Here is a 23,360-nt window from a genome sequence, read left to right as displayed (position 1 = left end):
GTACTTCACTGCACTTGTTTTTAAGATTGTTATTTTCTATTTTAAATGTCTAGTCTGTGTTTAAAGGAGTTCACTGATGGTGCACTAACTATTGATTCTGGGAGCTTATTCCAAGAGTCCACAACGCGATTTGGCAGGAAATTATGTTTTGGGTTACTAGCACACAAAGGCTTGTACAGCTTTAATGAATGTCCTCTCAGATTCACATTTTTGCTGAGTTTAAAGATATCCTTTAATTGTTGCACATCGTAATGGTCATGTAATATTTTATATGTTACTTCAATTTTCATACGTCCTGTTAAACACGTAAATAATAAGCGGAGAAATCGCTTTTGGTACGTACCTTGGTAATATGAATGTGGAGGAAGCAAGAGAAGTGTGTCAGGATCGAAGCAAATGGAATTCTATAGTCTCTGCTTACCCCAGTGGGAAATTTATTTTTTTATTTTTCTTTATTAAGGAAACAAACAGCTTACACAATAGATACTTAAAGATATAAACTTATAATTAAACACATTAAGCCAAAGCAGTTTCCACCGATGTATCTAACATATACAGGGTGTTAGTGACATCGTAACGAAAAAAAAAATGGAACGCCTATTTTATTGTACTAAAAACGATGGTGGGTGTTTTTCTTGTCGCAAATGTTTAATTAAGATTTTCAATTTTTACTGTGCCGCAATGTAAGTCGAACAACGCGCCACACAGACGCTAAACTTACGCGCGGCTACGTTACGCGTGTGAGATACGATGTTGATATCTAGGTAGGAGTTTTCATTCTCTTGTATTTAGATGCTTAGTAGTGGTTCAACGTTTAAAAATGTTGTTTGTTGAAGTAGAACACCTACTGCCACGATTTTTCACGCACGGTACCTACCTACCAGTTATTAAAACGTTCCTAACTTATTAACAATAAAAACCCTACTCTTGCCTTACCTTAATTGTTATTCCTTCGGATGAAGTACCTAGGTAGGTACCCTAGAACATGTCACGTCACGTAGGTATGCAACATCGCGTTTCCTCCGCGGTAGGTAGGTATCACACGCACTCACAAACACAACACCTTGCTCTTTAATAAACATCAACAATCTTCCATACTTTTGCGCAGTAAATGGTCTATGATCTATCATCATAGTCGACACTACTCATTTACAGAATGAAACAAACACTCACAAACACGAAAAAAATATCCTCGAAAAACATCACGCGATTCGGGTCAAGCTTAGTATTCGACTGAGCGGAAGCGCGCGGCGGCGTTAGCGCAAAGCATCAAAGGCGCCGACTAAGGGCGCCGACGACGCACCGGCCGCGGCCGAGTCGAGCCGACGACTAGAGAGAGAGAGAGAAGTATGTTTATGGTGCAAGTGACAGAGAAAGAAATAGTATCTGTTCGTATGCCTACTTTATTGGCGAGCGTTGCCCTTGACCCGTGCGCCGGCTATTCACCTGCGCATAGCTGAAGTTGTAGATACGTTATTATTATTATTGATGACATTGATAAAATTTAATAATTAGTAATTTTTATTTGTTTATTTTAAATGTGCGTTCTATGCAGCTTAAAACACAATATGGGACTGAAAAAAATCTATTATTTTTATGAATTTGGCGACAGGAAACTTCACTTGATACCTATCAACTCAAAGAAATACCTAGTATCTGTTCGTAATGCCTACTTTATTGGCGCGCGTTGCCCTTGATCCGTGAGGCTATTCACGTCCGAGTATCCATCAAGACAGATCAAACAAGCCCTAACTCGGAGGTCTTGCGTCCCAGGATCCTTTAATTATGTCTTAGAACCTTCTTGGCCTATGTGGTCCAGTGGTTGAGCGATGGGATGCGGAGGGTCCGGGTTCGTATTCCGGTGGGGACATATCACAAAAATCTGTTTATAAGGCCTTTGGTTGGGACGTTACAGGCTGATCACCTGATTGTCCGAAAGTAAAATGATCCGTGCTTCGGAAGGTACGTTAAGTCGTTGCTCCCGTCTACTAGGTACTTATGTAAGCACGTAGCCGTTACATGAATATTGTACACAGAACAGGATAGGTTTAATTAGTTCTTTACTGATGATTTAACAATGAGATTTAAAACTACGAATAACTTAGTACTTAGTACCTCGGTACGGTACCAACATGTAACAAGAAAAATAAGATCACTCCACTCGGACAATTTTTTTCTTTGAACATGCCGACATTGCCTACGCGGCGGAGTTGCCGAACTATCGATAGGTACAATTGTTGAACTTGAAAATTGTCTAAACTATCGAAAGTAGTGATAGTACATTTAGATCGATACTAGCGATAGTACCGATAGGTCTTGCTTTGTAACAATAATGGGTATTGATCTAAAAGATTTATTTATTTTCGATTTTTGTGTAGCGAGGTTTTGCGTAGGTACTTACATACTAAGTTGGTGGATGGTTGACATAGTAGGTAACTAATTACCTAATCTGTGGTGGTTGTGTTAGTTGGTTGTTAGTTATTCTAATGACAACAAAGAATACAATTATTTACTGTTTCAACTGTTTTAGGTAGATAATGGCCCTGATTCCTATGAGTAAATGAATGAATAACCCGGTCGAATCAAAAAGGTATCTCGCTGGTAACTTAATTCTGTCGGTTGTTTTAGATTTCTGCTTAAAATTGACGTGTATTCCATAAATTTTATGCCTGTTGATTATCCGTCCATTTAAGAATAAGAATAAAATAAATTTATAATTTACGATAGACAGAGAAAGAAATAGGATCGGTTCGTAGTGCCTACTTTGTAGGCCGCGCCGCCGCCGCGCCGCCGGCGTGCGGCGCGGGGCGCGCGGAGCGGGGCGTGTGGCCGTTGACCCGTTCGAGCAGCTGTTGTCTCCATTACATCGAAAATTTTCGATAATTTGTCATTATTGTTTTTTTTATTGAAATTTGGGTTCTATGCAGCTAAAAGCACAATATGGAATTGAAAATAATTAAAAACAAAACTCAAAATTTCATGAATTTTGCGACGGAAAATTCCACTAGATATTAACTCAGAATCATGGTCTGAATCATCCCTTTCAGTATTCGTTACGATGTCACTAACACCCGGTATTATATTCCGTTGCAAATTGCGGTGAACTAGTCTATAAATTATATTAAGTTATCCTGTTAGGCCCAAGAATTAAATTAATAGGTACAAAAAGAAACCTCTGTAAACAATCCATCTATATTTAAGCATTCATTATACTATATCTATCTATTACATAGGCGTGAGTTTATGTATGTATGTTTCACTTTCTTATGTCTAATTATAAGCCAACATAACGCCACAGCATGACAACATAAGAAATACTTTATTGCACAAAGAGGAAATTCAAAATACAAAACAAAAGAGAAATAGAAACAGTACAATTTGCGGTCTTATTGCTAAGTAGCAATCTCTTCCAGGCAACTAACATAGCCAACTGCTTTCTAGTCTGCCTAAAGCCTCTCATTGCGACCTATTTGTTCGAATGTAACTCACAGTTATAGCTAAGTTATAATAATTAGTATATAACCAGTAAGGTAGCTGCCCGTATTGTTATGCAGATTACAATCGATTTAGAGTTACTATTATGTTGTCTAACTACCGGTTGCAATGCGCTGGATATAAACTGTCTTTCGATATTATTGTGTAGAAAGACCTCCGTGGTCCAGTGGTTGAGCGATGGGCTCACGATCCGGTGGTCCCGGGTTCGAAACCCGGTGGGGACATATCACAAAACTTTGGTTAGGACATTACAGGCTGATCACCTGAAAGTAAGATGATCGGTGCTTCGGAAGGCACGTTAAGCCGTTACTTACTTACTTGTACGGGTTGTAAGTGACATCGTAACGAATACTGAGGGGGATGGTTCAGATGATTATCCTGAGTCAATATCAAGTGGAATTATCCATCGCGAAAGTATAGAATTGTAAATTCCACTTGATATTAACCCACAAGAATAATGGTATGAATCATCCCTGAAAGTTTTCGTTACGGTGTCACTATCACACTGTATGTATTCTTTCTTGTAGTGTCGAAATATTCCTCTGTGCTAATAACTAGAACAACAGCGTATCCAGATTTGGCATAACCTATTTTGGGTCTGGTTTGAATGGCTGTTAATTTATAATAATTAGTGGTTTGTTTGGACAGCCGGTTATGTCCATATTGTTACGTAGATATTTAGTTATTTAGAAATAGAACTGATTGTTAATTCTATACATAAACAGCCTATATACGTCCCACTACTGGGCACAGGCCTCCCCTCAAACAACCGGAGGGGTATGGAGCATACTCCACGCTGCTCCACTGCGGGTTGGTGGAGGTGTTTTTACGGCTAATAGCCGGGACCAACGGCTTAACGTGCCCTCCGAAGCACGGAATCATCTTACTTTTTCGAACAATCAGGTGATTCAAGCCTGAAAAGTCCTTACCAAACAACACACAGGACACAAAGGACAGTCTCACAAAGTGATTTCGACAATGTCCCCATCGGGAATCGAACCCGGACCTACAAATGGAGGCTGTCGTTAATTCTATATTTGTTATTTAATAGAAAGAAAGAACGACGCTGCTATTCTGTGAAATACTCCAGTGATTAAGCGTTAGGCTTAAGGAGCGGAGGTCGCGCGGGTTAGGACATTCAGAATCAGAATCATTTATTCAACGTAATTATCATGGATAAACTTGTTGAAGATCAATGTAACATTTTTGAATTTACGTCATTTCGCAAGTTGCTGAGTTGCGTTGTTTCGCTGAGGAGAAGAAATGACAAGAAACTAGTCAACAGCAACACATCTTTTAAATCAATGAGGGTACATTACAAGTTATTTAATAACTAGAGGAACACATTCAATACCAGACATGTTTATCATTTAGGTTATCATTAATCTTATAATAAGCTTTTTTACATTAAGTAAGCTTCACGTGAGCTTTAAATTTATTCTCTGACAAATTTAAAATATTATCTGGTATTTTATTGTAAAAACGTATACATAACCCCAAAAAAGATGAATTTAATTTACTTAATCTAGAATTTTGAATAGTAATTTTTGCATTGCTGGCTGAGCACCCATCTCCCTAACCTAACCTGACGATTTGACAGGTCCTCTTTTCTACCGAAGCGACTGCCTGTCTGACCTTCAAACCTGTAAAGGGAAAACCAGCCCAATACAGATTAGGTCACATACCTCCGAAACGCTTTTTTCGAGTTCTTCGACCAATAAACGCACCGAATGCTATCTAGATAGATGTACGGCTGTTGGTCGAAATCCTCGATATAAATCGCGCCGCGCGCGGTGTGCGTACCGTGCCGCGGGAGCAGTCCTTATGCTAAGTGTTATATAGATCGAAATGAGAGATAGAACGGACTGAAAGTGATAAAATATTGCCAATAACACTGGTGATATGTATCTAGTCAGTCGAGGCCATAACTATAAATGTTATCGAGTTACTTTTTAGCTGGACGAATAAGAAATAATACTACGTATAGAACGGCAACTCTCCGCTCCCCACCAGCGTCTGAGCTAGGTTTACCTCACCCCCCTCGGTCTTATTTTATTCTTCGTCGTTGTGATATTTTTATGATGAAATACACAATAGAACTTGACGTATCATTATGATCATCATTATCACCACCCCATTAACGTCCCCACTGCCGGGGCATGGGCCTTCCCTATGGATGGATAGGGAGATCGGGCCTTAAACCATCACACGGGCCCAGTGCGGATTGATGGTTATGAACGACTGCTACTGCAGCCGGGACCAACGGCTTAACGTGCCTTCCGAAGCACGGAGGAGCTCGAGATGATTTTTTTTTTGTGGTCACCCATCCTATGACCGGCCTTTGCGAAAGTTGCTTAACTTCAACAATCGCAGACCGAGCGCGTTTACCGCTGCGCCACCTAGCTCCTCAACTACTAATTGATCAATAAATGCTATTCTATTCTATTCTTCGGCGTCAGACGTCACACACACAGATGATGAATACATTTTATATTTGCTTCTACCATACCTACTTTGTATTTTTTGAATAATTATGTATCCGATTAATGAGGAAATAGGTAATTAACACGTTAAATCTCGCCAGCGCCCTGCAAAGGCACAGCAACATAAGAACTGATACCAGCTGCTTCATCATAACATAAGCTCACGACTATATCCCAATTGGTGTAGTCAGAGGTACATCCATCGCAAGATGAACTAAGTACCCACACCTCACCGAGCTTTCTGTCAGACCAACGTGATAGGTGAGCCGTATCGCCGTCTATAATGGTCGAGACAGATGTGTTAGTCACAATCGCGCGTAACTCATCTTTTACAATGGCCCTCATTCCTGCAGACACCTCCTAATTTTACTTTAAGTTATACCTGTCATTTTCTTATCCGCCGAAAAGGAAAGGGACGGATGATTGACAGCTCTTAATTTTAGGAAGAATGAGTAAATGAATGAATAACCCGGGCGAATCAAAAAGGTATCTCGCTGGTATGCAAACCGTTTGACGCGTGCTGTCAACTTAATTCTGTCGAATTATTGGCCAGTGTAAATTTTTAGACGGTTGTTTTAGATTTGTACTTAAAATTGACGTGTGTTCCATTTTTATGCTTGTCGACTACCTGTCCCTTTGCTTTTCGGCGGATAAGAAAATGTCAGATATAACTTAAAATAAAATTAGATGGTATTTACAGGAATTATCACCGAAACTCAGAATCATGGTCGGTATCATCCCCCTCAGTATTCGGGACGACGTTACTAACACCCTGTATAAGGCTTTTCGCTTATATCTTACCACCAGTTAGCATCTAAATCTTCAGCCTATCTGTATTAAACCAGAATCTTAGATAGCTACAATTTATAGTTATGGTCGCGATAGAAGGCTTGCTTTAGGCTGTTATACTGTCTATATATACTATGCAGGTAGCTTTTTTGACGTGGCGTAATATAGGTTTATTTATTTATTTTATTTACATATTTCTTTTCTTTAAAAAAAATACAGCAGTGGTGCTAATTCCTGTAAACACCATCTAATTTTATTTTAAGTTATACCTGTCATTTTCTTATCCGTTGAAAAAAACGGCGGGTCACCATCCTTACTTGGTTGACATACCACCAATCCGCACCAAGCGCTTCACTTCATCCTTCATAATGCGCACAGCCAAGGAATGGAATGGGCTGCCGGCGTCGGTGTTTCCTGAATCTTATAACCTGGGGTCCTTTAAATCACGGGTGAATAGGCATTTTCTGGGTAAGCTCGTTCCAACGTCGATCTCTTCTTCTCCTCGTGGAAGAACGAAGTCAAGAGCAAACCCATTTTAATTAAAAAAAAGGTTTCCCTCTTATCTTCCCGGGCATGTCGTAAAAACCGACAGAGGGATTGTGTCCTCTAACATGATGGATTAATGTTATGGGCGATACGCTGTTCCCTTATCACCATAAGGTTTATCATATAACGACATCGTATCAACTGCAGTGGTTTTGGTTACTTGTGGCTCTGCCCACCCCATTAGGGATTACGGACGTGAGTTTATGTATGAATTTCAACTTATTTGTTGACCGCTCACTGAAAAAGGATGTTACTTAGAAGATATGAATGCATGGGATTAACTCGTCTGAGAACTGATATTAGGCAGCTAAATTACTCAATTGTATAAAAATATTTTATGTTTTTTTTTTTAAAGAACGTCTAGGGCCCTGTGCCGAGGTTTTTCTTGCAGCTTCTTTTCCCCGGCTATACAGGTTGTGAGAAGCTGCAGTAGTTTTAGGCGGATGAGACGTTCGTTATGTAAAAATGACGATTCAAAGTGTAACTGTGTTACCTACTGAATAAAGATATTTTTGAATTTGAATTTTTGAATATGTATGTAATCGTCTAAGCTTTCGCCTTGCACCAGCCCCTCAACCGATTGATTCTCAACTCACAGTAGTCGCAGTCAAGTTTATGCGTTCCCATTGTTACTGTTACGCCATCACGCCTTCGCCATAAGGAACTGGGTAGGTTGTTAATTATACGCTGGACACTGGACTGTGTCGGGTTACGTGTGGCTATAGCCTTGAGGGGTAGATAGAGAGGCGAGATAGAATGTTTGAGTCATTTCCTTTTTGGTATTAGATTTCATACTACATCAAGTATTTAAATCTATTAGCCTAGTTTGGTTGGGACATTACAGGCTGATTACCTGATTGTCCGAAAGAAAGATGATTCGTGCTTCGGAAGGCACGTTCGGAAGGACCAACGCCGGACCCGGTTACTACTTACTGATGTAATTAAGTAGTCGTTACATGAGTCATGTCAGGGGCCTTTAGCGGCTCAATAGTAACCCTAACACCAGGGTTGATGAGGTTGGTAGGTAATCCGCCTCACAACCCACACGATAGAAGACGAATCAAGTATTTTGATTAGTGTAGTTAGGTTTTTTTATATTATGTCTAAAAAAATATGTCTAATGATTATTATGCGTATTGGTCATTAGGATAAGTTATAATATGCCTTGTTAAATTATGACTTTATGTTTTTAACAATAAGGAATCTGAAAAACTCAAAAGCTCGGCCATATTGGAATACTTTTTTTTGACATGACTTATTGTAGATTTGCCGCAGATGGCATTGACTATTTGGCCAGAACACTATCTGGCGTATCTTTACTAAAAACCTTAATTTCCGACCGTAGTTTTTACCCCACCAGATAGCATACCCCACCACCACAGAATAGTACCACTACGCACAAAACCTGCATTTCTAACCCTTATAAGGTCTAATAGGTCTCATTTGAAGACAATTTACGTTCCTAAACTATCGAAGTAAAAAGAAGATTGTAGGGAAATCTTGTTTGTTAGGTTTTGTTAAGAGCAATTTTGGATTTGTTAGGTTAAAAAGTTAAGAAGCCGTGGTTGCCCAGTTGCTAGAACGCTTGCCTCTCACTTTGAGGTCGCAGGTTCGAATCTTTCTGGCCACGTCTTTCTCTCAGCGCGAGCGTTACAGATTCCGATGTGGTAGTAGTTTTACAGCTAGTTACATAATGGTGCTAATTCCTGTAAATACCATCTAATTTTATTTTAAGTTATATCTGTCATTTTCTTATCCGCCGAAAAGGAAAGGGACGGGTAATCGACAAGCATAAAATTTATGGAACACACGTCTTTCAATAACCCGAATTTTACATCAGTCAATAACCCGACACAGTTAAGTAGACAGCACGTCAAACGGATTGCATACCAGCGATATACCTTTTTGATTCGCCCGGGTTATTCATTAATTTACTCATTATTCCTAAAATTAAGAGCTGTGAATCATCCGTCCCTTTCCTTTTCGACGGATATGAAAATGACGGTTATAACTTAAAATAAAATTAGGCGGTGTCTGCAGGAATCGGGGCCATTATGTAATTTAATTTTTGCGTTCAAAAAGCGCCAATTTTGTAAGCCAATTTTGAAAAATAAATATTTTTGTTTTTTGTATCCACCAACCCGCATTGGAGCAGCGTGGTGGAGTATGCTCCATACCTCCTCCGGTTGATTGAGAGGAGGCCTGTGCCCAGCAGCGGGACGTATATAGGCTGTTTATGTATGTGTGTATGTTGACTATCTATTGGTCGTTAGTCTATGTAGCATTGTGCATCCATTAGAAAGGCCTTAGAATGCTGCTGAGCGCCCTTCGCCGGTTGGTCTCCAAATCTCACAACCATGCTCTATGGTAATTAGGTGAATGCTCAAATCCGTGGGAAATAGATCGGAGGCTGTAGATAGCTCGCTCCTTTGCCTTTTCCCTGTTCGCTCATAGAAAACTATACATATTAATATATTTTTTTAAGTTTAAATAAAGTGTTAGAATACTTAAATATAATAATGCTTCATAATATTATAATCTAGACTACAAGCTAATAAGCAATGTATCTTTAACTTAAACTACCATAATATACTTGTAAACTCTCTCTTTATGGTACTGTGTCCGCTTAGCTAACCTGAAGATTTTTTAATTTTTTTTTTGTTTTTTTATTTTCTTTTTTTTGTTTTTTTTTAATTCGGTTCATTTGTTATGTTTTATGGAATTAAATATTTTAATAGATGCATTAAACATATCCGAAAGCTTATATGACAGATGAAGTCTTTAGCATATAAAAAACATAGAACACGTTCAGCTGCTTCTCTTCCCGGGCATGTCGTAAAAACCGACAGAGGGATTGTGTCCTCTAACATGATGGACTAATGTTATGGGCGATAGGCTGATCCCTTATCACCATAAGGTTCATCATATCCATCTTTGGACTTCGTATCAACAGTGGCTGCAAGTTGTCTTTGATTACTTGTGGCTCTGCCCACCCCATTAGGGATTACGGGCGTGAGTTTATGATGATGATGATGATGAAGTCTTTTGACTTCTTCGTGTTAATTTCGTCTTTCGTCAGGTTTTGATTGTGTAAATAATGCTGTAAGCTCCCCGAATAAAATAAAAATAAATGAAAATAAAATAAAAGATTTTTTTTTGTACGAGAATACAAACCTAGCTGTTTAACCTTTTATTATAAGTATCTTGATTAAGTTTCCGAATAACTATTATAAATAAAATATTCTATTTATTATTTATTTATTCTATTTATTTATTTATCTGTTTATTCAATCTTACAATTCTCATAGGTAATAGTTGTTAATTATTGTTAGTGTTTTAATGTGTATTTTTCCTAAATTGCGCATTCAATCAATTTTTTTTTCTTATATTTTTTCTATATCTCCGCTCTCTTGTCTTGTTGTATAACTCTTTTTCTTTTATTTGTGGTAACTTGTAATTGGCCTTTACTTACTACTAAGTGTAATATTGTGTGAATTAAGCTGTAAGCTCCCCAAACAAAATAAAATAAATAAATACGACAGTGAAGCAATCTTAAACACTAAACATTATTACAACAACAAAATTACATAATATCATTGATAACATATCACAAACATGATGGCTTTTGCGAATTCACTCAGAGAGCAGCAGAATAAGTCAATTGGGTCGTGTACTAGGTTCAAGATAAATTATGAAATTCTGATTACTAAATAAAGACAGATCTCAAATTAACGACAAACATTTTCTTTTTTCTATTTAACTTATTTATGAATTTTAATCAAGAAAAACGTAATAATAAGTCCGACATTTTATCACGTTTTTCTATGACGTCACAGTGTGCTTTTTCATACAAGTTCCATAGTAATTTCGTGTTTTGACGTTTAATAAAAAGTAACTGATTTGACTAGTTGGAATCTAGCCTATTGTCTCTGCTACAGTGTTAAGATTGCGCAATGCGCGTGTGAACGGCATATATATATTATTCAAATAAAAATTAAACCAGGGATGAACGTGGGCTTAAGTATTTGACAGCCAAGCAAAGTTGAATCCGATTATCATACAATTCGACTGAACTTTGCCACCATCATGCTAAGGTCAGCTTGGTATGGCCATGTTAAAAGCCTTTACCCAACGACCCAAGAAAGTGTGGATAGATTGTGTAAAGAAGGTTATGTGTGTGAAAGGTGTGAGTCTGAGATGACTGACAGAGATGGTTGGTAGAGGAACACATGTTGTGCTGACCACACCTGGAGTGGGAGAATGGCAGGTGGATGATGATGATTATACCTTTAATAATGAAAACATATAATAACGGGTTCTTACCGCGTTTAAAGCAGGAATATGAGACTCCCGATGTTGTAAAAAGCGTAAACGGGCTAATGAGTTTGGTGCGAGTTCAGATGGTTCCGAACGTTCCGATATCAAATACATAAACAAGCGGCAAAGAAAGAGGGTAGACAATTATGCCCGTAGAAAATTATGGATCTACCTACTCCACTCCAATCCAATCTCATCAGTCATCCCGTGATCATGGCACTTGCAACAGTGTCGAAATATCGGGAGTCTCATATCCCTGCTTTAAACGCGGTAAGAACCCGTTATTATGTGTTTTAATTATGATAATAACCGCGTAAACTTGAAAAAATGTATATACCTTTGTTCCAGGGACACCATCCTCGTCGAAACTCATCAGCTATGATGGTTCCACGTCGACCCAACTGACATTTGAGTGAGTCCATCAATTGTTAACTAGCTTACTGCCTCATCACATCACATCATCATCATCACATTTCAAGGACAGAACGTCTATTGACGTTCAGATTCCAAGTTGTCATACTTTCATATTACCTATTACGAACCATCAATGACCCTGTACCGGGTGAGAGCCTTCAGCGCTCCCCATTTGTCCGGCCAAGTAGTTAATGCCATCTGCGGCAAATCTACAATAAGTCACGTCAAAAAAAAAAAATCAATGACCCATGCTCTCTGTCCGTGAAAGGGTTAACTAGCTTACTGCCTGTCACATCCGTGCTTAGGAACACGCACAACATAACCAGCCTATATACGTCCCACAGCTGGGCACAGACCTCTTCTCAATCAACCGGAGGACCCCCTCCGATTGATGGAGCATACCGCGCTGCTCCAGTACAGGTTGGTGGAGGCATTTGGCAATGTCCTAACCACAGGACAGTCTCAAGTGATGGAAACTCACGAAGAGAAAATTAATCAAACCCCCCCGCCGCCCAGCCGTTGCGGGAACCCCTTTAGGATGATGCTATGTTCAGTGTTGTTATATGATGTGTAATTTTTCAGGTCCAGTCATCAGGTGCCGAAAATCAAAGTGGGACCTGACCTTCGGAGCGCGAGGAAACCTAAAACTGTTAACCGGTGAGATGTACAATCGTCATCCTCTCCAAATTCAAATTCAAAAATATCTTTATTCAGCAGGTAACATAGTCACACTTTGAATCGTCATTTTTACATAACGAACGTCTCATACGCCTAAAACTACTGCAGCTCACAACCTGCATAGTCGGGGAAAAGAAGCTGCACGAAAAACCTCGGCACAGGACCCTAGACGTTCTTTAAGAAAATAAACATAAAATATTGTTATACAATTGAGTAATTTAGCTGCCTAATATCAGTTCTCAGACAGTTAATCCCATGCATTCATTTATCTTCTAAATAATCACTAACTTTATAATAACCTTTTTTGTAATGCAATATCCCAGTCAGGGGCCTTTGGCGGCTCAATAATAAACCTGACACCAGGGTTAATGAGGTTGGTACTCCACCTCACAACCCACACGATAGAAGAAGATTGTCGAATGTATCTTTTCTCAGGTACAAACCGGAGCCACCGCCATTCGTTCCTCCGCTCCCGTTCCTGCCCACCCTGAAACCGGAAGACGTGCAGAAGAGCATCTTCTTCAACACCGCTTTACAGAAAGCGCTGACTTCATCACTCGCACAGATGCCGCTTCGCAAGAGGACTGACAATGGTACGTAAATACAGTATGTTAGTGACATCGTAACGAAAACTTTGAGGGATGATTCAGGCCATGATTCTTAGTTGATATCAAGTGGAATTTTCCGTCGCAAAAGTATGGATCGTCTTACTTTCTGACAATCAGGTGATCAGCCTGTAGTGTCCTAACCAAACTAGGGGCCACAAAGTAATGTTTCGGGTAGAAATGTGTGTTTAAATCAGGACCCCGATACCGACCCCGCCGGCGTGGTCGACGATTTCCCTCATTCAGCGCTTATCGCTATCGACCCACTAGGGTCGATTAATAATTATTTCAAATATTTTTCCTCTCAGACGACGCCCTGAGCCGAGGTTCGCGCCCAACTGGGCACCCTCAGGCCTGTTGTTTTAAACGTTGTACCGGGTGAGAGCCTTCAGCGCTCCCCATTTGTCCGGCCAAGTAGTTAATGCCATCTGCGGCAAATCTACAACAAGTCACGTCAAAAAAAATGTGTGTTTTAAAAAATGCGCTGCAGTATCAAACTTTCGTATTTCAGACATCCAATCCCCAGAAGAATCTCGTCGAAGACTCCACAAATGCGACGTGGCGGGATGCCACAAGGTATACACCAAGAGTTCCCATCTCAAGGCTCACAAAAGGACACATACTGGTACGTACTATAATATCGACTGATCGACGAACCTCACAACACTAGCTTACGTACTTTGACACATGGTATAAGAAAACCAGTATGCTCAATCCTATGACAAGCCGCCATTGCTAGCCCTTTGATGACGTAATTTTTTTTTTTTTGTTTTGGTTTTCCCCGAAGGGTAAGGTAAAGGGAACTATGCCCATACAGCCATTTCTGACGTATTTTTTTTCTTGATGATTAATGAAATGATGAAAGGTGATGATGATGAAACCTAAGCCCCCACCCTCGGAGTAGACTCCTACTCCGAACCCCAAACGAATTAACTCAAAAGTCCGCATAAACTTTTGAGTTATGAAGCGGCTTCCCGGCACGAAGCGAAAATAGGCAGATACACTTTGTTCATTGAATACTCCAATATAATAACACTCGCGAATGTCTTCCGACTAACTTAATGCGATCATTAACCACAAAACACCACTTCGTATTAATTATTTAGATTACTCAACGAAGAAAGCAACTGTCCCGTTCCCGTTTCCCGCCGAAAAGCCTTTGATGACGTAAGTGTTACCACTGTGTTACCACTGTGTTACCATTAAATTGGTATCTCCAACATTCCAAGGACGTAAATTTTATTATTGAAAATTAAGTCAATTACTGACTAATGTATCTAATTACTATTACTTGTCACATACATAAAAATCATTTAAAGCAAAGTAAATATAAAAACATTGGTCGTGAATAATGTTTTTTTTTACGAAATGGCAACGCATGGTGGGATGACGTCAGCTGGGCTAACCTTGTAATGTTAGCTGTCACTTTTGAGCATACCTCATATCGTTAAACGTTTTGTGTTCATTGATCTGGCCAAACCACATCATGATGTGACCAACGAGTGATATTTTATTTCATGAAATATGACCATTTAATGAAATGACCGAACACATCATGAAGTGATCAATTCTAAGATCTGGCCACGATATATATAGGGTGTTAGTGACATCATCGTAATCGTAATTATGATGGGTGATTCAGACCATAATTCCGAGTTTCAAATAATTTAAAAAAAAACAACTCATGAATTTTCCGACAGGAAATTCCACTTGATATCAACTCTGAATCATCCCCCTTAGTATTCGTTACGATGTCACTAACACCCTGTATGCTATACACCTCTGCCTAACCCCCGCTAGGATGCTATGTCGTATTGTTTTCATAATAATATCATTTGTCAGGCGAAAAGCCCTATAGCTGCGTGTGGGCAGGGTGCGGGTGGCGTTTCGCGCGCTCGGACGAGTTAACTCGCCACACTCGTAAACATACCGGGCAGCGGCCGTTCGCATGCGCGCTGTGCCGCCGCGGGTTCGCCCGCTCCGACCACCTGCGGCTGCACATGAGGAAACACGCGCCAGCGCACCGACACGGGCCATGCGACGTGTGATTTACAACGTTTTTTGGGATTGGGATTGAAATTTACACGAATTTACACGGTTTTACATGAATTTACACGGTTTTACACGAATTTACACGGTTTTACATGAATTTACATGTTTCTACATTAAGGGGCTTTTCAGGCTACGTTCCTCAAAAGTAATGTAGATGGCTCTGTAACGATTTTTCCTTCGTTTAACCTGGATAGTTATACATAACATAACATACATAAATAGCCTATATACGTCCCACTGCTGGGCACAGGCCTCCTCTCAATCAACCGGAGAGGGTATGGAGCATACTCCACCACGCTGCTCCACTGCGGGTTGGTGGAGGTGTTTTTACGGCTAATAGCCAGGACCAACGGCTTAACGTGCCCTCCGAAGCACGGAATCAACTCACTTTTTCGGACAATCAGGTGATTCGAGCCTGAAAAGTCCTTGCCAAACAAAGGACAGTCTCACAAAGTGATTTCGACAATGTCCCCATCGGGAATCGAACCCGGACCTCCGGACCTCCTCCTGGATAGTTATATGCATGTTTTATCTTTTTGCTTTTGGGTATAAATGCTATTGGTAGTGGAGCTGGTTTAAAGCGGTACAACGCCATCTATATTGTTTTTGAGAAACGTACACTGTCATAAATTCATCAGTTAATATAATCACACTATTAAATGAGATTTTTATCCGAATTTTATAAAATGTATTCATTGATATTATGAAGGAAAAAAATCGCACACAACATGCCTTAAAATCATTACTGGTGCTAAATCCTGTAGACAGCATCTAATTTTATTTTAAGTTATATATGTCACCGTAAAATTGTAAATAACGTTAGATTATAATCTATCTCGCGAGATTATGAACTGTCGAAAAATTGTGAAACGTAATATACTGCTTACAATTTAACGTATTATTATTCGTCAGATTATAATCCATCGAAGTAAAACTGTTAAATCACAATCTTACAATTGTCAACTGTCCGACGGCTGTCCCTGATTGGTCGGCTTTACAGTAGACCGTTCTGTGTCCATAGAGTTAGGAATAAAACACAGGTGTCAGTCAAATAAAATAAATGCTCTTCAAGATTGTGAAATCAAGTACGTATTTATTAATTATTTAGTAAGTAATCAATAATTCTGACATCACATGGTAAGAAAAAATGTATCAAAATTAAAAAATCTGAAACGTATCATTCAGTATACTTTTCGTGTGTAAGATAAACATGTTGGCGGCATAGGGGTGGCCCAAGGGCCACCCCCGCCGCACCCTAACCTACTGTTATGCCTTGTAAAAATTATGACAAAACACTATTATTCTAAAAAAGAATTATGGATATCGATTTATTAATCCCAAAAATAAGTTATACCTAACAAACCAGTATTCCTAGATGTTATTATGGGAAAGTAAAACTATTATGCTAAAAAACGTTATGCAAAAAGGATTATGATAATTAAAATTATGACAAAAACATTTATGCATTTTAAGAGAATCCCAAATTAACATTATGCTCACTCTAATAGTTTTGTAACTCTATGGTATAGCACGCGAGGTGCGTTTCGTATCACAATTTGACTGTTTCACTTCGATAAATTATAATCTACCGAAAAATAATACGTTAAATTGTAAGCAATATGATACGATTCATAATTATTCGACAGTTCACAATCTCGCGAGATTCAAATCGATAGATTATAATCTAACGTTATTTACAATTTTACGGTGACATATCTATCGCTTTCTTATCCGCTGAAAAGGAAAGGGACGGATAATCGACAAACATAAATGGGGCTTAAAGGAGTCTCTATACTGTGAATGTGGTCACCCGGATCAAACCATATCTCACATAGTGAACGAGTGCCCTTTGCACCGGTTCCCAGGTGGCATAGCCGAGCTGCATTGTGTGACGGATGCGGCAGAGACTTGGTTAGGGGAGCTTAAGCTGGATATATGATCCACACAGGATATTTTATTTTTGTCTGCCATACGCAATAATAATAATCGACAAACATTAAATTTATGGAACTCAACTCTCGAAAAACTCAATTTTAAGCACAAATCTAAAACAACCCTATAAAAAAATTACATTGGCCTATAACCCGACAGAATTACGATCAAACGGTTTGCATACCAGCGATATACCTATTTGATTCGTCCGGGTTATTCATTCATTTACTCATTCTTCCTAAAATTGAGAGCTGTCAATCATCTGAAAGTTGCAAAAGTTATCGCGATCCATAAGCCTGGCAAGGACCCAGCTGACCCTACTAGTTACAGACCGATCAGCTTACTTCCATGCCTAGCAAAACTTTTTGAAAAAATTATATATCGACGGTTGTTAAGTGCATCCGATCATCTTTTGATAAATGAGCAGTTCGGTTTCCGGCAAGGGCACTCAACGGTTCAGCAGCTAGCTAGGGTAGCCGAAATTGCGTCGCATAACCTTAATCTTAAGCACTCGACAGGGATGTTCTTGCTCGATATTGAAAAGGCTTTCGATACGGTTTGGCACGATGCGCTCCTTCATAAGCTGATTTCCATAAAATTGCCTATGCCACTAGTCAAAATCGTAGACTCCTATCTAAAAAATCGCAGCTTTATTGTTCACGTCAACGGTCACTTATCTCAGCCCATGCCCGTGCCTGCAGGAGTTCCCCAAGGTTCAATTTTGGGACCTTACCTGTTTTTACTGTACCTGAACGACATTCCAGTGCAACCACGCACCAGTATAGCTTGCTTTGCAGACGACACGGCCTCGCTCACTTCTTCCGCAGACATTGATTTAATCATTGGTCGCCTACAATTATCCCTAGAACTCTTGCTTAACTATTTCCAAAAGTGGAAACTGAAAATTAACGCTTCTAAAACAGAAGCCATCATGTTTACCACGAAAAGAAAGCTCCCTTCTCGAAAATTAAAAATTAACGACTACTCTATACCCTGGAGTCGCTCTTTGAAATACTTGGGGTCAACTCTCGATGCTAAGCTCAACTGGACAGAAAATACTTTAAGACTCTCCATCAAAGGGGCTAAAGCACTAAACGCCCTGAACCCGCTCTTAAACAGACGATCATGTCTTAGTAGCCACACAAAACTTCGCTTATACCGAACTTTGGTTCGCCCCTGCATCACGTATGCATGTCCCGTGTGGAGCAGCACTTGCAAATCGAACATAAATAAACTCCAAGTTATACAAAATAAAGCACTAAAGTATGCTTTCAATACTCCCTTTCGGACAAACTTGCATCATCTGCATCGAAAAATAGGGCTGCCTAAAATTGACGTATTCATCTATAAATTATCTGAAAAGTTCTATTTACATTCTATTCCCAACAACAAAAACATTTTAATTAAAAACATATGCCAAACTAAAATTAAAGATATTACCTATATCGATAGTTATAATCGATACAAATTGCCCCATCACTTGTTCTTAGCGCGCCATGCATAGGTTGAGTCATTCGCACACCGACCGGCTAGCTCGTACGTTGTGGCGGGCGCCCGCGCGACTTTCGCCCGTATTACCACTAGGTATCGGGTTGGACTCGCGTGGGCGCACGTCGCTGCGGCTCGCTGTGGCTCCCGTGAGCTCGTGTGATTGAAGGTATTTTGATGTGTTTTTGCTGTTTCCTGGCGAATTCTATTACACGGTATTTGTATATCATTGTCCGACTGTCGCCCGGTTTTCGTAACTCATTGTAATCACTACTTTACAAATGTAATGGTACATCTGTTCCCACCTACATAATGTCGCAAATCCTGATGTTAATTTGACTAGCATACAGGCTAAATCCTTCCATTTCCACTAATAAATAAGATCCCGGCTAAAAGTTTTTGAAGAGTGTACGTACTCATTAAACGATGTTAACTTTCTTTGTATAGTACTACTAGGACCTTAATTTTATTTACACTGGCAGGAACCGGGGCCATTATATTGTTATATTATAATATATTTTAGTTAATATTTAATTATACTAAAGGTGGCATTATTTTTAAACTTAAGGCCAGTAATTTTCTACATTTATTTTGTTTATATTTAAGAATAGCTATATAGTTTAGTTATGTAGTAAATAAACAAACTCTTCTTAGAAAGCAATTCAGTTTTCTGAATATCCTTTAAAGATACTATGTTAAATTATTTTTTGAAAAAAAAAAAAAAAGAAAAATTTGTATGTGAACATACATTTTCTCATCACATCATACAAACAAAATTTACTTGTATTATTGTTTGTATCTAACCTGTTAAACTTATTTACGAATTTTAATTTGAATATCCTTTATAAATAAAAATACAAAAAAAATTTTTGAAGAAGAAAAAAACTTGTATATGAACATACATTTTCTCATCACATCTTACAATCTAAATTTAGATGTATTATTGTTTGTATCTGTCTGTTAAACTTATTTAAGAATTTTAATTTGAATATCCTTTAAAAATAAAATACAAAATATTTTTTGAAAAAAAAAAAAAATGTATGTAAACTAAACATACATTTTCTCGTTACGTATAACGTAACTGTACCTATTTCACGTTACGGCGTTATGTGTTTCATTTTTTTAATTAAATATAAGAATGTGCTCAAAAAAGTTCCACAATTATTAAATATACAGGGCAGTTGTGGCAATAATAGATTAATAATAATAATATTTTAATTTTTTTACTTTTTGTACTTAATATAATAAGAATAAGATATTTTCAAATTGTTTTGTTTTCAAATGTTTATATTTTAGAATTAAAACAAACATATTTTTAATTATTTTACGTTTAAAAAAGTTTTTTTTAGATTAAGGGAACGAAAAGTAACTTTTGGGGCCAGTATTTTTTGAAATCATATTTTATAGTTATATTTTAGTGAATAATGACAATAATTATACATATAAATTAAGTTTAGTGTAGTGTAAGATTTTTTTCAATTTAATTTTCTCTTTGTGAGTTTCCCTAAGCACGACTGAGTGCTATGAAAACAAAAATCCTTTAAACCAAAACAGGTTTAACATAGTGTACCAAAATTCAAAAATGAATCTAACAGGGGGTGTAAAAAGGATGGATTAAAGTCCGAAATAAAGATATTTTATTTTTTTATTTATTTAAAAAGGTCACATCGATGCAAGTCATCTAAAGAAGCAACTTGTGCAGTGATTTTTTAGATGAATTGATTCAATGTGTTCTTATTAATAAATAATCCCTAGATTGCTTAAAATATTTAATTCATCATATTTTCAAAATAAATAATGTTCAGTGGATTATTAAGATATAGTTTATAATAGTAAATTACGAAAAATTCGATCACAGATTAATGAATTTATTTTATTTTTTAGTTAAAAAAATGTTAACTATCAAAAAGCAATTAATGATCTCAAAATTGGGTATACTTTTCTCTCTTATAAGATCTCAATAAAAAAAATACTATATTGTTAAAATTAGGTCAAGTTTATGATTATGTACCTACTAACTTAGTTCATTTGTTGAAATAGAAGCCAGTCTAAAGTCACACCCCGGACACTTCATTCAAAGCACCTAGTTTTAAGCAGACACTACACGTTGACGTTATCGTACACGCGCATCTGTGTGTGTGACGTCTGACGCCATACGATTGAAGACTAAAGTAAGACCCGGGGGGGTAAACCTAGCTCAGCCGCTGGTGGGGAGCGGAGAGTTGCCGTTCTATACGTAGTATTATTAAAATAAAAATCACGGGACAAATGGGGAACGCTGAGGGCTCTCACCTGGTACGGTCACGAGTACTAATATGTGTCACATTAACTTTTCTGACAAATTAAACCATAAGCCTCGTTCAATGTCAAATATGATAGTGCGACAGGGTTCGAAAGTGGGTACAGTCATGAGCAATAACATGTACCCACTTTAGAACCCTGTCTCGCACTATCGTATTTGACATTTAATGAGACTTAGGGTTCAATTTGTCAAAAAAGTTAATGTGACATGGTTGCAAAGTGTATACATATTAGTACTCGTGACCGTACATGATATTGCTCTTGACTGTGATGATGCTTCACAGTCGATTTCGACTACAGCGACAGCAGCTGGTGGATTCATTGACGGTTGCCATTCAAGAGCTTGGTAAGTCTGCTCTCTGGTGTGCTCTGTGATGGCTCGTATAGCCAATTTTATGTGAAAACGTGCGCCCACATTTTGGACACGTCAGCACACCCCCTACGTAATTATAGGTGATTGCCGCAGGTGGTCGGGCTTTCAGATCATCACGTTTTCTATCCAGATCTGACCTTCTTTCTTTTTCGAAGTCAGACACCTTTAAGACAACAGGCCTGAGGGTGCCCAGCTGGGCGCGAACCTCGACTCAGGGCGTCGTCTGAGAGGATTATATTTGAAAGAATTAATCGAACCTAATGGGCCACGCCAGCGGGGTCGGTATCGGGGTCCTGATTCCTGAAGTGTTTGTTATCGTTGTTTGTACCTGACTACTAAATGTGTCTTCTATTTATATTTTTTAATTTCTTTCAACAAATGGCCTAAGCCAGTTATCAGGCCAGTTGTAAAATGTATATTTTTTTATTACGAAATTCCTACATTGTGTATTAATATTATAATAATTATAATTTGTAAACAATTTTAAATGTAAGTTGTTATTTTTAAGTGAAAATGGTGCTATAATAATTGGATTCCTAAAAAAAATTGCCAGTATTGCCACAGTAATGTTATGTTTCTCCATTTTTTTAAATAAATGTTTTTTTTGTAAAGACATGAATGAGCCTAGAATTAAACAATATTATTTACTTTTCCATACATCTTCTCTTAATCAGTAAAACCTAGTAGATATCTGCAGTTTTTGCTAAAAGCTCTTTTTTACATCAAGCTAAGTTATATGGGGTGGTTTTCCCTTCGCGGGTTGGAAGGTCAGACAGGCAGTCGCTTCTGTAAAAACCGGACCTGTCAATTTTCAGGTTAGGTAAGCGGCCCCTATGAAAAACGGGATAACGCTAGGGAAACGATGAAATTTACACCAATCAATAGAAGCTGCATCTATTGGTAAAACAGTTCTTTGGTAGAGGCTCGGTTTAGAAAGTAATCACTGGCCCCGGTTCCTGTAGACACCTAATTTTATTTTAAGTTATATATACCTGTCATATTCTTTTCCGCTTAAAAGAAAAGGGACGGCCGACGGACAACTGCTAATTTAAAAATAAATGAATAACGCGGAGGAATAAAATAGGCATCTCGCTGATATACAACCGTTGAACTTGTGCTGTCAACTTAATTCTGTCGGGTTATTGGCCAATATAAAATATTGAAAGCAGTTTTTAAATTTCTGTCAAACAATAAAAAATTTAATAAAATACATCATTAAATCCACCACAGGCTTCGTCAAAAAGGAACTAAAAACAAGAATAAACCATAAATCCACAAATGTTTCTGTCCAAAATTGAAGTGTTTTCCATAAATTTTATGTCTGTCGGTTACCCGTCCCTTTCCTTTTCGGTGGATAAGAAAATGACAGATATAACTTAAAATAAAATTAGATGGTGTGTACTGGAATCAGGACCAGTGTTATATTATTATATTTTCTTTAATAGCATGGCTAAAGTCTATAAAATCCGATTTAATTTGTGTTAGCTTTTTTACTTTTTTTGTATTAAATCGATCACCTAATGTACCTTTAGTTTATAGAAATAAAAAATATGTATTAATAAAATGTGTTTATTTTTTATTGACCCTATAGCACACCTACTTTTTATGCAAAATATATTCAAATTCAAGAGTAGCTTAATTCCGTAAGTAACGTAGTAATTTTTTTCATAACGAACGTCACATCCGCCAAAAACTATTGCATAGGTTTTGGCGGCAATCTCACCTGATGGCGTAGAGAGAGAATGGTCTGATGGTAAATGAAAATGTGATCTAAGCTACGAATAAATAAAAGGTCTAAGTTAATACAAGCTTGCAGAGTCAAATAAGTGATTTCCCCAAATATAATATAAATGGCGCTGTTCACAATTAACGTGATATTGGTGCTAA

General features: G+C 38.1%; 2 protein-coding genes across 4 annotated transcripts in view; one reads left to right on the top strand and one right to left on the bottom strand.

Moving 5' to 3' along the window:
• LOC126379257 (Krueppel-like factor 8) overlaps window positions 1-16,166 on the top strand; it is a 42,508-nt gene extending 26,342 nt beyond the window's left edge. For 2 of the 3 annotated variants that reach the window (XM_050027958.1, XM_050027957.1), the window contains 5 exons: window positions 11,979-12,042; window positions 12,627-12,701; window positions 13,158-13,315; window positions 13,839-13,952; window positions 15,170-16,166. In XM_050027958.1, the coding sequence (XP_049883915.1) occupies window positions 11,979-12,042; window positions 12,627-12,701; window positions 13,158-13,315; window positions 13,839-13,952; window positions 15,170-15,375 (617 nt within the window). In that variant the 3' untranslated portion in view covers window positions 15,376-16,166. Of the gene's footprint in view, window positions 1-11,978; window positions 12,043-12,626; window positions 12,702-13,157; window positions 13,316-13,838; window positions 13,953-14,433; window positions 14,943-15,169 lie in introns of those variants that run through there. The other variant, XM_050027959.1, reaches the window with a different exon arrangement.
• Window positions 1-23,360, bottom strand: part of LOC126379216 (tRNA pseudouridine(38/39) synthase-like) — a 76,544-nt gene that overhangs the window by 41,446 nt on the left and 11,738 nt on the right. The gene's annotated exons all lie outside the window — the stretch shown is intronic.

This window comes from Pectinophora gossypiella, chromosome 28, assembly GCF_024362695.1.
Source record: "Pectinophora gossypiella chromosome 28, ilPecGoss1.1, whole genome shotgun sequence".
NCBI classification, from domain to species: Eukaryota; Metazoa; Arthropoda; class Insecta; order Lepidoptera; family Gelechiidae; genus Pectinophora; species Pectinophora gossypiella.
The sequence above is the reverse complement of the archived record's forward strand: the minus strand, read 5'-3'. Positions and strand labels throughout refer to the sequence as shown.